Source organism: Drosophila mauritiana, unplaced genomic scaffold (genome assembly GCF_004382145.1).
Source record: "Drosophila mauritiana strain mau12 unplaced genomic scaffold, ASM438214v1 Y_06, whole genome shotgun sequence".
NCBI lineage: Eukaryota > Metazoa > Arthropoda > Insecta > Diptera > Drosophilidae > Drosophila > Drosophila mauritiana.
The window spans coordinates 124,823-140,309 of NW_022881545.1; the positions used below are offsets into that span (position 1 = coordinate 124,823).

At 41.0% G+C, this 15,487-nt stretch overlaps 1 protein-coding gene across 1 annotated transcript; it reads left to right on the top strand.

The window, feature by feature from the left end:
* Positions 1 to 2,509: 2,509 nt before the first annotated feature.
* LOC117149972 lies at positions 2,510 to 3,510 on the top strand. The gene is made up of 2 exons (XM_033316868.1): positions 2,510 to 3,092; positions 3,148 to 3,510. The coding sequence occupies exon 1, from the start codon at positions 2,511 to 2,513 to the stop codon at positions 3,051 to 3,053; it is 543 nt and encodes a 180-aa protein (XP_033172759.1). The 5' UTR covers position 2,510; the 3' UTR covers positions 3,054 to 3,092; positions 3,148 to 3,510.
* Positions 3,511 to 15,487: the final 11,977 nt, after the last annotated feature.

The window sequence follows — 15,487 nt, forward strand, 5'->3', positions numbered from 1 at the left end:
TTGCATAAAGAACTCTTAATAATTTATATAAAATACCCCGTTATAACAAACAGATGCGAAATTTACTATGCCAGATCTATTTCACATAATGATGGAAAATTACTTATAAGTAATCAGGTCGCAAAATGCGAAAATACCTATTATGAAATATCTAATTTTAAGAACGAACTTTTGAACAACTATTGTATTATAAGTAAAGATAAGACTTGTTTTACCCGCTTACTAAATGGAGAAAAATCAATTTGCACTAAAATTCTAGAAAAGAATAAGAATATAGATAAAATCAAACCATTCAGAACTTTCTCTTGACAACATTAATATTTTAAACCCATTTATTGAAATTTACAATTGGAAAATTTCAATTTCATTTATATTATTAATTTTAATCATTTTGTATTTCATTACTATATTAATAATAAAAATCAGGTATTATATATTTGTAACCAAACAAAAACGACCAGAACCAGAAAAACCAAATAATGATGTAGAATTTTTAACAGAATTAAATGAACGTTTGAACGAAATTAATAATGAAGCGGGACGCGTCATTTTAGAGGGGGGAGAGTTATCCAACCCATGAACATAGCTCCCTTCCACAATTTATAAACAAACTCCAATTCTCAATCTCGTCGGAATTGCCCTTGTCTTTGTTTTTGTCATTGCCTTTGCCAGCACTCAGCTACCCGCTAACATAAGCAACCCAAACTTAACGTAAACACAGCTTCCGCTTGGAGACCAAGCCACGGCCGACTTATTGCGTATCAATCAAAAATTGCATCGATCAGCATAATTGAATTTCACAATGCAGTGGAAAATTTCCAGCATAAAGCTTTTATCGAAAGTTCGGTAATTTTCCGAAAGAAAAGCTTCTGGCCGAGGTTGATTGGATTAGGACTTAGAATTTGAAGATCAGTCAGTCTGAATCGGGAGTCTGAAAGAATCGGGACGAGATCGTCAACAGCTCGAAGTTAAACATAAGTTACCAAGTGTCTCGTAATAGTATAAGTGAAAAAGTTTATCACCAAATAAATGTTAAATAATAAAAAATAAAATTTATTTTTTTAAATAAATAAAGAGTAACAATTTTAATTTGCACATGTGGGCGGGCACTGCTTATATTCAACAATTATTATTATTATTATTATTATTATTATTATAATTATTATTATTATTATTATTATTATTATTATTATTATTATTATTATTATTATTATTATTATTATTATTATTATTATTATTATTATTATTATTATTATTATTTTATTATTATTATTATTATTATTATTATTATTATTATTATTATTATTATTGTTATTATTTTTATTATTATTATTATTATTATTATTATTATTATTATTATTATTATTATTATTATTGTTATGTGGTAGGATGAACACGCATAAGGCCCACTGTACCATGTAGTAGCATAAGATCATATCACCGTTAGAAATAAGAATATTATTGTCATCTCGCTCTTACTTATAAGCTAGCATTAAGAGATAATAATGTATACCTAGCTCACTCACAAACGCATACAGATGTGTGAGAGCATAAGCAAAGTGGAATATGCGAGACGCGGCATTCGGTGGCGTGTAGTTAAAGGGAAAGGTCGATTAAAGAGATTGTGAAATTATTAAAAAGACTAAGTGCCTATATTCATTTTTCGGCGTCCACAACATCAGAAGTGGTCATTACCCACTATGCCCGACACTAAATGGAATCAATTTTCAGTGCTCCAACTAAAGAAGTGGTTGGAAGCTCTTGGACGCCAGACTTCCGGCACTAAAGCGGAATTAATAGTGCGTCTGCAGGCCATTTCCCCAGAAACGCGTGGCGATTCACCGCCAAATAACGGATCAGCAGCAGAAGAGGTGGAAGAATTGGATGGAGCTGCAGCCTGGCCAAAGCAGAGAGAACCACAGGGTGGAGACACACGCACGATCCCGTTCGACGAGCAGTCATTGCAGTCAGAATCCCCGGAGAACCTCGATCTGGATCAGCTATCGTTGGTGGATGCAGAGAGAGCCACTCTAAAAAAGCTTCGGGACGAGATAGAGGCAAACATGGCTGTGCTGCAGAGGATCCAAGCGGATATCGACGACGCGAACAAGAGCAAGTCTGCTCATGCTCGCCAGATCAATGACGTCATCAAGAACAACAGCAACGGAAACCACGGCCATGTTAACATATGCGCTAACAGCACCGACGCCAATGTTAACAGCACCGACGCCAATGTTAACAGCACCGACGCCAATGTTAACAGCACCAAGGTGACTATCGCCGCTGATAACATCGATACAGGACATACCAGTGTTGGAAATGAAACCGCTGGTAGTGTTGTTCAGCACCAGAGTCGAAACGTAAACAAGCTTCTGGAATCTCCTGCAACATCGCTTGCCTTGGCAAAAGAGGTAACGATGGAGTTTGACGGCAGCTTATGTGCGCGCAATTGGGTCACGCAGTTTCAGAACATCGGAAAGATTTACAATTTGGACGACGGATGCAGGCACATGCTGCTAATTGCCAAACTAAAAGGAAACGCACAGCGCTGGCTGCACGCAAGCGCCACACGCATCCTAGAATCGACCGACCAGCTGTGCGAACAGTTAATCTTGACATTCGAGGTCAAGATGTCAAAAGGGGAAATGAGGAACGCATTTCAAAAACGCGAATGGCATCCGGATGAGAAATTTGCTGTTTATTTCGAGGACAAGGTGATGCTGGCCAACGACATCAACATCGATCTAGAGGAGCTCCTGGAAAACATCATTGAAGGAATCCCAGCACCGGCGTTGCGCAACCAGGCGCGCATACAGTGTTTCTCCGAGCCGATGCAAAATCTGCGGGCTTTCTCGGAAGTCCGTCTGCCGAAGCACAAAACAGCAGTTCATCAAAGCAGTTCATCAAAGCACCTTACTGGAGGAGGTGCAGCCAATAAGGACTTACGTTGTGCCAATTGCAACTCCAAAGGGCACTTCGCCAGGGAGTGTCTCAAGCCAAAGAGGGAGCCCGGATCCTGCTATGCCTGTGGGGCATTTGGACACTTCGTCTGACAATGCCCGGAGCGCAAGAGTGCCAATATCAACAATTATGTAAGACTTGTCAAGATTTTTTTTCACAATAGCTATAAAATCCCATTAATTACAGAATGCCTCATAGACACAGGGAGTCCAATATCATTTACAAAGTTAAGCAATGTATCCAAGGAAATTAATTTAGAATCCGCTTCAGAAACCTATTTCGGGCTGAATAAAAGCCAACTGACAATACATGGAAAAATCTTATGTTACATTATAAAAGAAAAAGTTAAATGTTATTTTTATTTGTACGTGGTCCCAGACGAGTCTATGAGTCATAATGTAGTTCTTGGACGAAATTTCATGGAAGCGTGCCAGTTAAAACTGGATCCAGACGCCTTGGGAAGGATAACGGTCAACCCAGTCGATAGTAAAAGATATAGAAAAGCAAATAGTAAAACAGTCAGTTCTATTGTTAGTGAAACAGTTAGTGAATTAGTTAGTGAAACAGTTAGCGAAACAGTTAGTGAAACAGTTAGTGAAACAGTTAGCGAAACAGTTAGTGAAACAGTTAGTGAGACAGTTAGTGAGACAGTTAGCAAAACAGTTAGTGAGACAGTTAACGAAGAGGTTGATGAAACAGTTAGTCAAATGGATAATGAAACAGTTAATAAGACAGTTAGTAAAACAGCCAACGAAGCGAGTAGTATAGTTAGTCAAACTGTTAACGAAGCAGGTAGCAAAACGGTCATCGAAACAGTTATGCCTTTAGCCAACTTCACGACGGATTCCGGACTTTATGCTGCGGTTGTGCCCAGTTATGAAGAAGCTGTTAGAGAAATTTGTAGCATTGATCACTTAGACGATGAGCAAATGAACTTCATATGCGGCGAAAACAATAACCAAGCCTTAAACAGTCAGTTAAAGGAGATTATTAAACGCAACTACTTAAGCGTTAATAAGCCTACCGAGCCCTTAGTCAAATGCGAAATAAAACTTTGTTTAGAAACGTCAAAACCATTTAGCTGCGCCCCAAGAAGACTTGCCTACTCAGAAAAAGAAAAATTACAAAAACTATTAGATGACTATTTAAAAGAGGAAAAATAGTAGACGAATTAAAAGAAAAACTAGAGGAATTAGAAAATACTGAAGAAGGTAGGGATTTGGTAAAAATTAGAAATGAAGTTAAAAATAATCAAAAAAAGGCTCAAGCGTATAATAAAACACATTATGATAAGACCGCCAGACAGCCATCAGAATACAAAAAAGGAGATTATGTGATGGTTAAAAATTTCGACAGTACAGCAGGCATCTCTAGAAAATTGATTCCAAAGTGTAAAGGCCCATATGTGATATCTAAGGTATTAAGAAACGACAGATTCTTGTTAAAAGACGTAGAAGGTTTTCAGATATCTCGTAACCCATACCAAGGTGTCTGGAGCATCCAAAATATTAAGCATTGGATAGGCAACAAGAAAAATAAACGAAGACACAATTAAACAATAATAATAATATAATAACAGATTAATATAGTATGTACATATGTATAAATAAGGTAAAAGAATTCATCATACAACTAAGCAATCAATGTAAACCATGATCAGGGGATCAGCTAGTCAGGACGGCCGAGTTGTGGTAGGATGAACACGCATAAGGCCCACTGTACCATGTAGTAGCATAAGATCATATCACCGTTAGAAATAAGAATATTATTGTCATCTCGCTCTTACTTATAAGCTAGCATTAAGAGATAATAATGTATACCTAGCTCACTCACAAACGCATACAGATGTGAGAGAGCATAAGCAAAGTGGAATATGCGAGACGCGGCATTCGGTGGCGTGTAGTTAAAGGGAAAGGTCGATTAAAGAGATTGTGAAATTATTAAAAAGACTAAGTGCCTATATTCATTTTTCGGCGTCCACAGTTATTATTATTATTATTATTATTATTATTATTATTATTATTATTATTATTATTATTATTATTATTATTATTTTTATTTTTATTATTATTATAATTATAATTATTATTATTATTATTATTATTATTATTATTATTATTATTATTATTATTATTATTATTATTATTATTATTATTATTATTATTATTATTATTATTATTATTATTATTATTATTATTATTATTTATTAAATGTGTTTACAGCGCAGAGGTTTATTGGTAACTGAATTCAAATTATGTATACTTACTGCACACAGGCAGCGTCAAAATATGCGAACAAAGAGTGATCGCCGATTAGTAGCGAAAACACTCAAAAAGGAATTAACCGTTGCTCGCAGGCAACTTGAGTGTTTGAGTACACAAGTTTCTTACATACATACATCGTTGTTCATTATACATATATGTTCATTATATATTCAACACTCCTTCTCAACGTTGTATGTTTACATATTCACTCAAAACATTCCCATTAGCTTAATACATCTATTATGCTTGATTCTACTTAAGTTCTTTGTTAACACATCCGCTATCATGTCTTCAGTGGGAACATAACTAATGCTTACAATTTTATCCTTATATATATCTCTGACATGATGATACTTAATGTAAATGTGTTTGCTTCTTGCATGGAATTTTTAATTAAGCATTGCGAACTTTGGTTGTCGCTATAGATCTGCACAGTCTTGACATCTCCGAAACCCATTTCGGCAACCAGCTTCCTGATATAGACCGCCTCTTTGGCAGCCGAGTAAAGAGCTATATATTCGGCCTCTGTGCTACTCAGAGCTACAATACTTTGCTTCTTGGATTCCCAACTAAAGGCAGCACCAGCAGCAAAAAACGCCCATCCAGTATATGATTTGCGATCTGAAGAATCGCCAGCCCAGTCTGCATCCACGTAGTAGTGAATGCTCTGCCCAGTTCTTCTGTAGTGTAGTTTGTGCCCCTCAGGTAGCGTAAGATACGCTTGGCAGACGCCTCGTGCTCCTTATGAGGATCTGCATTCCGCTGTGCCAACTTCACAGTAGAATGCAATATGTCTGGTCGAGTGGGAAGGGACCCAATCAATGACTGATAAGATTCCTTATTCACACGATCACATCCCTCGTCGTCTCATTTTATCTGATGGCCAGCCTCCAATGGAATACTGCTTGGCTTACAATTTTGCATTCCGTAATCGTTAAGGAGTGTCTCCACATACTGCTTGTGCCCAATTTTGATACTTCCAGTTTCACTCTCTCTCTCAATTTCCATGCCAAGGAAATGTTTAAGATCGCCGCCGTCGACCACGTCAAACTTCTTGGAGATAAGCAACTTGATCTCGTTTAGGTCATCTTTGTTGGAGCTCGCTATGATCAAGTCATCCACGTACACCACAATTAGACCCAGATTGTCATCAACTTTGCGCACGTACAAACAAGGTTCACTTGGACAAAGAGTGAAACCAATCTCCAATAGCACGGCATTCAGTCTCTCGTTCCATTCGCGTCCACTCTGTTTAAGGCCGTACAGTGATTTGTGGAGTCTCAGAACGCGTCTCGGAAACTGCTCATCTATAAAACGTTCAGGTTGCCTCATGTACACCACATCATGTAATTCGCTATTTAGGTACGCTGAAGAAACGTCCATCTGGTGCATGAACATGCCATGTTCAACTGCCGATAGGATGACCAATCTTATTGTGGAGTACCTGGCAACGGGAGAAAAAGTTTCGAAATAATTAATACCCTGGCGCTGTGCGCACCCTTTGGCCACCAGTATCGATTTGAAGCGTTCGATGTGGCCATTCTTGTCTCGTTTTAACGCAAAGACCCATCTGCAACCAATAGTCTTCTCGCCTTTCGGTAGGTCAACCAGTGACCAAGTTTTGTTTGCTCGCAGGCCATCCATCTCCTTCTGAACAGAAGCTTTCCATTTATCGCTGTGATCACCGTTCATAGCTTCTTCAAAACTTCCAGGTACAGCAATGTCCTCAGTCGTCAGGACATTCAGCATCTGGTATTCTTTGCGAGGTCGTCCTGGGAGACCAGATCGCACTAGCTTCGGTCGTCCCGGAGCTCTTTGTGCTTTTTTTTCTTCAAGCTGCTCGTTTTTCGGATCCACGTCTTCTGGCTCTTGTTCAATACTTGCTAGTTCGTCATCGCCTGCCTCAGGCTCCACATTAGGAGGATTATTAGACAACTCACCAACCACAAGCGTAGATTTGCCTTGGAGTTCAACCAATTTTAACTCCGTTTCACCAGGCAAACCACTTCTGCCCAAGTCATCTTCGAAAAACATGACGTCCCGCGCTTCGATCATCTTCCTCTTCTCATGGCTATACAGTCGATACGCCTTTGCCGTTTCGGAGTAGCCAACCAGTATATGCTCCTCACCCTTCGGAGCAAACTTCGTCTTATGTGTCTTGTTCAACACGATGGCTTTGGCACCAAAGACACGGAGGTCCCCAACGTATGGCTTTCTTCCTGTCCATACCTCAAAAGGAGTTAAACCAGGCAACGTGGTTGTTTCTGCACGGTTCCTCAAGTAGGATGCTGTCTTGATCGCTTCAGCCCAAAAACTTTCATCAAGGCCAGCACACAGTAACATGGTACGGGCCATTTCCACTAATGTTCTGTTTGCTCTCTCCGCTACACCATTTTGTTGGGGGGTGTGCGGCACTGTTAGCTGCCTTTTAATGCCATGACTAATAAGAAACTGTTCAAACGAGCCACTTAAATATTCACGACCATTGTCATTTCTCAAGATTTTCAATTTTTTACCCGTTTGATTTTCTACAAATGATTTGTATTCTATAAATTTTTCAAAAACCTCATCTCGCGTTTTCATAAAATACACCGATACGTATCTGGATTTGTCATCAATAAAGGTCGCAAAGTAACGTGCACCACCATTTGATTTTTTATTAATCGGGCCACAAATATCGGTATGCACTAGACCCAGAATTTCTTTAGCGCGATTTTCACTGGCCTTTGCCTTTTGCACACGACTCACAGGCAATGTTTTCGTTAAAATTTAACTTCATGCCTTTCACCATATTTTCTTTTATCATTTTATTAAGGCTTCTGAAATTTAGATGTCCGAATCTATTATGCCATAATTGCGATGAATTTTTGTTTTGCGCATTGTAACATTTATTCTTGGCATTCTCAAACAGAAACAAATTTTCACGTTTCTCTGCCTTTAGTATTACAGTTCCGTCATTCTCAATTACACTCGCGCCTTTTTCTGAGAATTTCACGCAAAAACCTTTTTCGATCGCCTTCGACACTGACATAAAATTATATTGAAGTTCCTGTACATAAAGTGTTGTTTGTTGAAAAGGTGCTCCAAGTGTGGAACACTGACAACCGTAATGGGAAGATCCTAATCTTCACCCAAACTCAGCGAATTGAGAGCAACGGCTGAAAGAGTAAACGCGAAATAAAAAGTCTTGAGCCGCGCGTCCGAACACAAAGAAGTTTTATTTGAAACTAAAACTGATACACATAAAAATGCCAGCTTCATGCGGCTGCTTATTTACTAATATATATACATACATACAGTTCATGTGTATGTATGTATGTTCTCATACAAAATTACATACGCACATGTGGGCATTGCTTATATTCAACATAAAGAACATCAAACAGCTTTATTTCGAATTCGCGCCATTTCACAATCACTGTGCCACGGCCAACGGACTCAATACAGTTATTTCCCGCCAATAGAATACGCTCTTTATGTTCTTTAAATTCCGAAAAAATGTCTCGCTCACAACACAAATGAGCAGTGGCTCCACTATCGCGACACCATGTACCTCGCGACATTTCACTCACACTTGAGCCTTAACACACTGCAGAATATGATCTCTGCTTTTTATTATTTTCAATTTTTCTTTCTCTACAATTAACAGCTTTGTGGCCGCGCTGCCCACACGACCAGCACTCAAACGATTTTACACTTTGCTTTTGACGTCGTTCGTAGGAACCGTTATTTTTCGTATTGCTCTTCGAGGTAGACTGTTCAACCCGAGTCACGTATGCCCTTTTCTCGAAAACTTCTTCGCACTCTTCGTTCACCCTAAGTCGTTCAGCTTCTTCGAGAAGCTTCAATTTTACAGTTGAAAACGGGGGCGAATTATCGCGTGTTTGCATAGCAACTACGTAATTTTCAAAACTTTTTGGAAGTCCAGTTAGCAGCATAATCACTTTTAGGTTATCACCTAGTAAAATATCGAGTTCTTCCAATTTTCCACAAATTTCTACAAATGAATTCACATAGTCTGTCACATTATCACCTTGCTTCATTTTTAAGCGAATGAGTTTTTGATAGAGCTGCATTTGAATTAACGGTCCGACCGGCTTATGTATTTTTTCTAAAATGTTCCACGCTTCCTTTGCAGTCACACACGACTTAATGTGCATCATTTGGGACGGTTTTAGATGCAAAATTATGCTCGACAGAGCTTTCGCGTCTTTAGTGTTCCATTTCGTAGGCTCTGGCGCATCATCGGGTTCCTTCACACTACCACATACCACGTCCCATAAATCTGAAGCTATCAGAACACTACGCATGGACATTGACCAAATGTCATAATTGCTCTCATCGAGCTTATCAATGTTGACCGTAATACTAATTTTGAATTTTCTTTTTTCGTAAAGACAAATTCACTTTTAATAGTCACTTTCCGAATCTTCTTTTTCGTAAAGACAAATCCACTCGAGTTACCGCACTAAACTTGTGTCTGGGCCCATAACCTATTAAACGTGTTTCAGCGCAGAGGTTTATTGGTCACTGAATTCAAATTATGTATACTTGCTGCACACAGGCAGCGTCAAAATGAGTGTTTGAGTACACAAGTTTCTTATATACATACATCGTTGTTCATTATACATATATGTTCATTATATATTCAACATTATTATTATTATTATTATTATTATTATTATTATTATTATTATTATTATTATTATTATTATTATTATTATTATTATCATTATCATTATCATTATCATTATCATTATCATTATCATTATCATTATCATTATCATTATCATTATCATTATCATTATCATTATCATTATCATTATCATTATCATTATCATTATTATTATTAGTATTATTATTATTATTATTATTATTATGTTTATTATAATTATTATTATTATTTTTATTATTATTATTATTTTTATTATAATTATTATTATTATTTTTATTATTATTATTATTATTTTTATTATTATTTTTATTATTATTTTTATTATTATTATTATAAATATTATTACTATTATAATTATTTTTATTATTATTATTATTATTATTATTATCATTATTATTATTATTATTATTTTTATTATTAGTATTATTATTATTATTATTATTATTAGTATTATTATTATTATTATTATTATTATGTTTATTATAATTATTATTATTATTTTTATTATAATTATTATTATTATTTTTATTATTATTATTATTATTTTTATTATTATTTTTATTATTATTTTTATTATTATTATTATAAATATTATTACTATTATAATTATTTTTATTATTATTATTATTATTATTATTATTATTATTATTATTATTATTATTATTATTATTATTGTAAGGGTGATGGGGTTGCTGGTCCTGGAAATTTCCTAGTTTGCTGAAAATCGAACACTCGGAGAAAAGCGAACACTTGACTTTGTAAATGCGCGGGCGCGACCGGCGTACATTTATTGATCGTGGTAGTTATTTCACACTAAAGCTTATTCTAATGCGTTGGGTTCTCCCAAGCGCAGCGGAGACTCCTCGGAGACTCTGTGGTGAAGAGCGGGAGAGCGTAAAAGGGAGTGGAGAACGTAAGAGGGAGCGGAGAGCGGGTGACAGTCCAAACCCCGTAACTCGAACATTCCGCCCCCCTTGCAATCACTGGGGTGGCAACATAGCCATCCTACGGCAAGCTGCAGGCACCGGACACGATCCACCCAAACACGGTCTTTTGAGCGACCGGCATTCCCTCGTCGAAGGTCAGGAATCCGGATTGGATAACCTTAGGATAAATGTCTGCTCCTAAGACCATGGATACGGTAGCAGGCCGATGGAACCCGTCATCCGCCAGCATGATGTCCCTGTACTTGGACACTACGGTGTCGCTCAATGCCCGGACAGGTGTACGGATCCGCACCCTGGGCTCGATCTTGAGCACGACCTCGAGCTTCGTGTTCGCGTCGATCCTGGAGCGAATCGTCGTCGTGCAGACCTTCTCGTCGCCAACATTGGTCATCGAAAGCTTAAAGGCTGACGCCAACGAAGCGTCGATGCAGCTCATGGGGCTGCACGGATCGATAAGTGCTGCGGTCTCGAAGGTCTTCGTCCCGGTCTCCAACTTGACCAGCGCTGTGGGAAGGGCGTTGCAGCAGCGACGAGAGCGATGGGCCTGGCGTCGTCGATTCCGGTCGTCGTGGCGGTGAACTCCTACGCTGAGTTGGCGGATTGTGCCGGCGGGAACGTTGGGACGAGGCCGAAGCTGCTTGCCGGGTTGGCACCGGTTGGCGACGCGAGCGCGCTCGCGACCGCGACAACGAGCTAACCTGCTCGTGCATGTGGAGCAGCGTGTGGTGGGATCGGTCGCACTTCTTGCAACGATCACCGCTTCGGCAGTCTCCCGTGGAATGCTCGTGAGCGAGGCAATTGGCGCAGTATTGGTTAATGAGGACTGCTCGCAAACGCTTTTCAGCGCTGAGCTTTAGGAACCTCGCGCACTTCCGAAGAGGATGGATACCGCGGCAGACTCGGCATCGGTAGGATTGAATACCTCGGGTACGTCTGCTCTCCCCGGCACGAGCACTGCGTGCGTTTTGTTGACGAGGAGCCATGCTGCGCGTAGTCGAATGTCGAAAGGAGATCGAAAACGAAATGAAAAATAACGGATGATTAGTGACAGTGAACTACAACTAAGGACGAGAGGAGCGCCTATTATTGTGGAGATTCGGAAGACTCCGTCGGCAAAAGCACCACTTTTGCCACTGGACGTTTAATAACTCCACGTGCAGTACGGATGTTTACTACACGGACGTTGCCGTCAGCTCCTGGGAAAACAGACTCAATTCTGCCGAGCCGCCACTCATTAGAGGGCAAGTTGTCGTCCTTGATGACGACCATGTCATCGATGCGTAGATTTTTGGACGGGGCCTGCCATTTAGAACGCTTGTGGAGTTCTTTGAGGTACTCTTCTTTCCATCGCACACGGAACTGCTGATGGAGAGCCTTCAAATGCTGCCACCGATTAAGAAGGGATTTCGTTTCCCCCTTTACTTCGGGTTCCACCGTGGACATAAGGGGTCCCCCGACAAGGAAATGCCCTGGCGTCAGAGCCAGCAAGTCTGTCGGATCTTCAGACATAGGAGAGAGCGGCCTGGAGTTAGGGCACGCTTCTATTTTTGCCAAGAGCGTGGAGAGCTCTTCGAACGTGTATTTTCGTGTGGCCGTGCATTTGTAAAATAGCGTCTTGAAGCTTTTTACGCCTGCTTCCCAAAGGCCTCCCATATGGGGTGCTCCCGGAGGAATAAATTGCCATTGCATCTCTTGATGAATATAGGCATTCGTCACCGACTCTTTTACGGCTTGAAGGAAATCGCGGGAAAGCAGGGTGGCAGCGCCAACAAAGGTTTTGCCATTGTCTGACTGGACTTGACGTGGACACCCTCTTCTGGATACAAAGCGAGAGAAAGCGGCAAGAAACTTCTCGGTCGTTAAGTCAGATGTAGGCTCTAAGTGGATGGCCTTGGTGGAGAAACAAACAAAAACTAACACATACCCCTTTGTAATAAGACATGCTCTTCCCGTATAGTTCTTTATATCGAACGGACCGGCGTAATCCATGCCAGTATACGTGAATGGTCGGGAGAACGATGCTCTTTCTTTGGGCAGGACACCCATCAGTTGGCTTTGCAAGCGCTTTTTGTGGATCACACATACTTTGCACGAATTTACCACTGCTTTCATCAGGTTCTTGATTCTCGGAATCCAGTATTTCGACCGGATGAGGCGCACCATTAACTGGTTACCACCATGGAGAGTTATGCGATGCGTGAAATTCGCAAGGAGGCGAGAAAGCAGGCAGTTATACGGAAGAATCACTGGATGGCGTTCATTGTATTGAAGGCTTTCGGAAGCCGCCACACGGCCGCATGCCCTGATCAGTCCTTGCGGATCTAGAAACGGGTTCATGCTTAGGATGGCACTTGAACTTGGCACTGGACGCTTTTCACTTAGGCAGTGATATTCCACAGGGAATTCTTTGCGCTGAGTGTTCGAAATTAGGAACCGCTCGGCGGCGGCGATTTCAGTGGCCAGTAGATGCACATCAGATGGAGATGTCTGCTTCCTGCACCGCTGAATGAAGCGATAAACATAAGCAAGGACTCGTAGAGCTTTTTCTAGCTTGGAGAAACGTGCCAACAACTCTTCAGAAGGAGCTTTCGCGAGATGGACTTTTAGAGCACGCTTCTCCAGGTCGGTCACCGGAGCGTTGACCTGAGTTGGCCATTGGTTGCGTGGATTTTGCAACCAAGTCGGTCCGTGCCACCATAACTGGCTATCGGCTAGATCTTGGAGGGAAACTCCTCTACTTGCCAGGTCTGCTGGATTATGCTCAGATTGAACATGAGACCAATTCTCTGTTTTTGTGGCCTGGGCGATCTTCGTCACCCTATTGGCTACAAATGTGGTCCACTGGCATGCTGGCTTGCTTAACCATGCAAGCACTATCGTGGAGTCCGTCCAACAGTAAAGTTCGGAGTTAGTCGTAGGCATCTGCGGAATGATGGCTGCAGCCATTTCGGAAAGCAATAACGCTCCGCACAGCTCCAATCTTGGGAGCGAAACCGTTTTGACTGGTGCTACCCGGGTTTTCGCGGTCAGGAGTTGCACCATAATGGTGCTGCCCACTTCTACGCGGACATATATGGCCGCCCCGTAAGCCTTTTGCGACGCATCGCAAAAGCCATGATGCTCGACCTTGAAATCTGGACGAAACGATAGCCAGCGTGGAATGCGTATCTGCTCTAACACTGAATAACTTTGAAGAAAATTCAGCCATCGCTGACAAAGCTCATTTGGAATGTTTTCGTCCCACCCAAGTTCCTGCAGCCAAATCTCCTGCATGAAAATTTTGGCTCGAACGATAAACGGCGCTAACCAGCCGGCAGGGTCGAACAATTTGGCAATTTGGGACAGGACTTGGCGTTTTGTAAAGGACGTTTCGATAGCCAACTCTGGCGGGACGAAGAAGAATTCGTCGGAGGTTGCTTTCCAGCGAATACCGAGGGTTTTGGCAGTACTTTCTGCATCGATCTCGAGAAAATCAGTATTTAAAAGATGGTTGCTCTGAATGGCCGCTAAAACTTCCTTTTGGTTGGAGGTCCATTTCCTCAATGGAAATCCGGCAGAATTCAGAGCGTCTCGGAGCTCTTGCACCATGAGCTGAGCTTCTTCCGTGGAGTCCGCTCCGGCTAAAACATCATCCACATACATGAAATTTCGAATGACATTGCTAGCTTTTGGATGGCTGAGTTCTACGTCAGCTGCTAGCTGCTGCAGTACTCGGATCGCCAGGAAAGGCGCGCAATTGACTCCAAAGGTTACTGTTTTCAGTTCGAAATCTCTGATTTCCCCTCTATTGTTACGGAAAAGTATTCGCTGGAATGGAGTGTGTCTCGGATCTACCCAGATCTGCCGATACATTTTCTCGATATCGGCGTTGAACACGTATCGGAAATAGCGCCACTTCAGAATTTGAATGGTCAAGTCGGACTGTAAGACAGGGCCAGCATGAAGGATATCATTTAAACTGGTACCATTCGATGTTGGGCTGGAGGCATTGAATACTACACGGAGTTTAGTAGTTACGCTCTCCGGTTTTAAGACGGCGTGATGTGGCATATAATAGGCGTTGCAATCATGCGTAGGAAGAACTTGTCGCATGTGCTTTAAGTCGAGATATTCCTGGATCACCGAATCGTATCTCGCTTTCACGGCCTCATCTCTTTTTAGACGCTGCTCATTTCTTAAGAACTGAGCCAACGCGAAAGACCTAGAATGCCCTAGCCCGGAACCGATATGTTCTGGGTCGCGAAAAGGCAGAGTAACGACATATTTGCCGCACTCGTTTCTCGTGGTCGTTTGAAGGAAATTCTTCTCGCACATGGAATCGGATTCTTTTACCAACTTTGTTGGTATATCCTCCACCTCCCAAAATTTTGTGAGGAGTTTGTCCAGTGAATTATCGTACGCGTGGGAGATCTGTGTCGAAAAAGAGGAAATTCTGCTTTGGGCTGAGGCTGAGACTGGCCCAGTTAGTACCCAGCCGAAAATGGTCTCTTGCCCCAAGAGAGAGCCACAGATGTTGGTTTTTGCTCCACTCAGAAGCACCGAAGGCAGGATGTCGGCTCCGATAAGTACATCTATTTGTGCGCTAGTTACCACTTTCAGTGTTTCCCTGCAGACTTCCCGTACTACGCCTATGCCATCAA

Bases quoted from the DNA above. Each gene is read 5' to 3' on its own strand.
- LOC117149972 (XM_033316868.1), top strand. From the start codon at position 2,511: ATGCTGCTAATTGCCAAACTAAAAGGAAACGCACAGCGCTGGCTGCAC.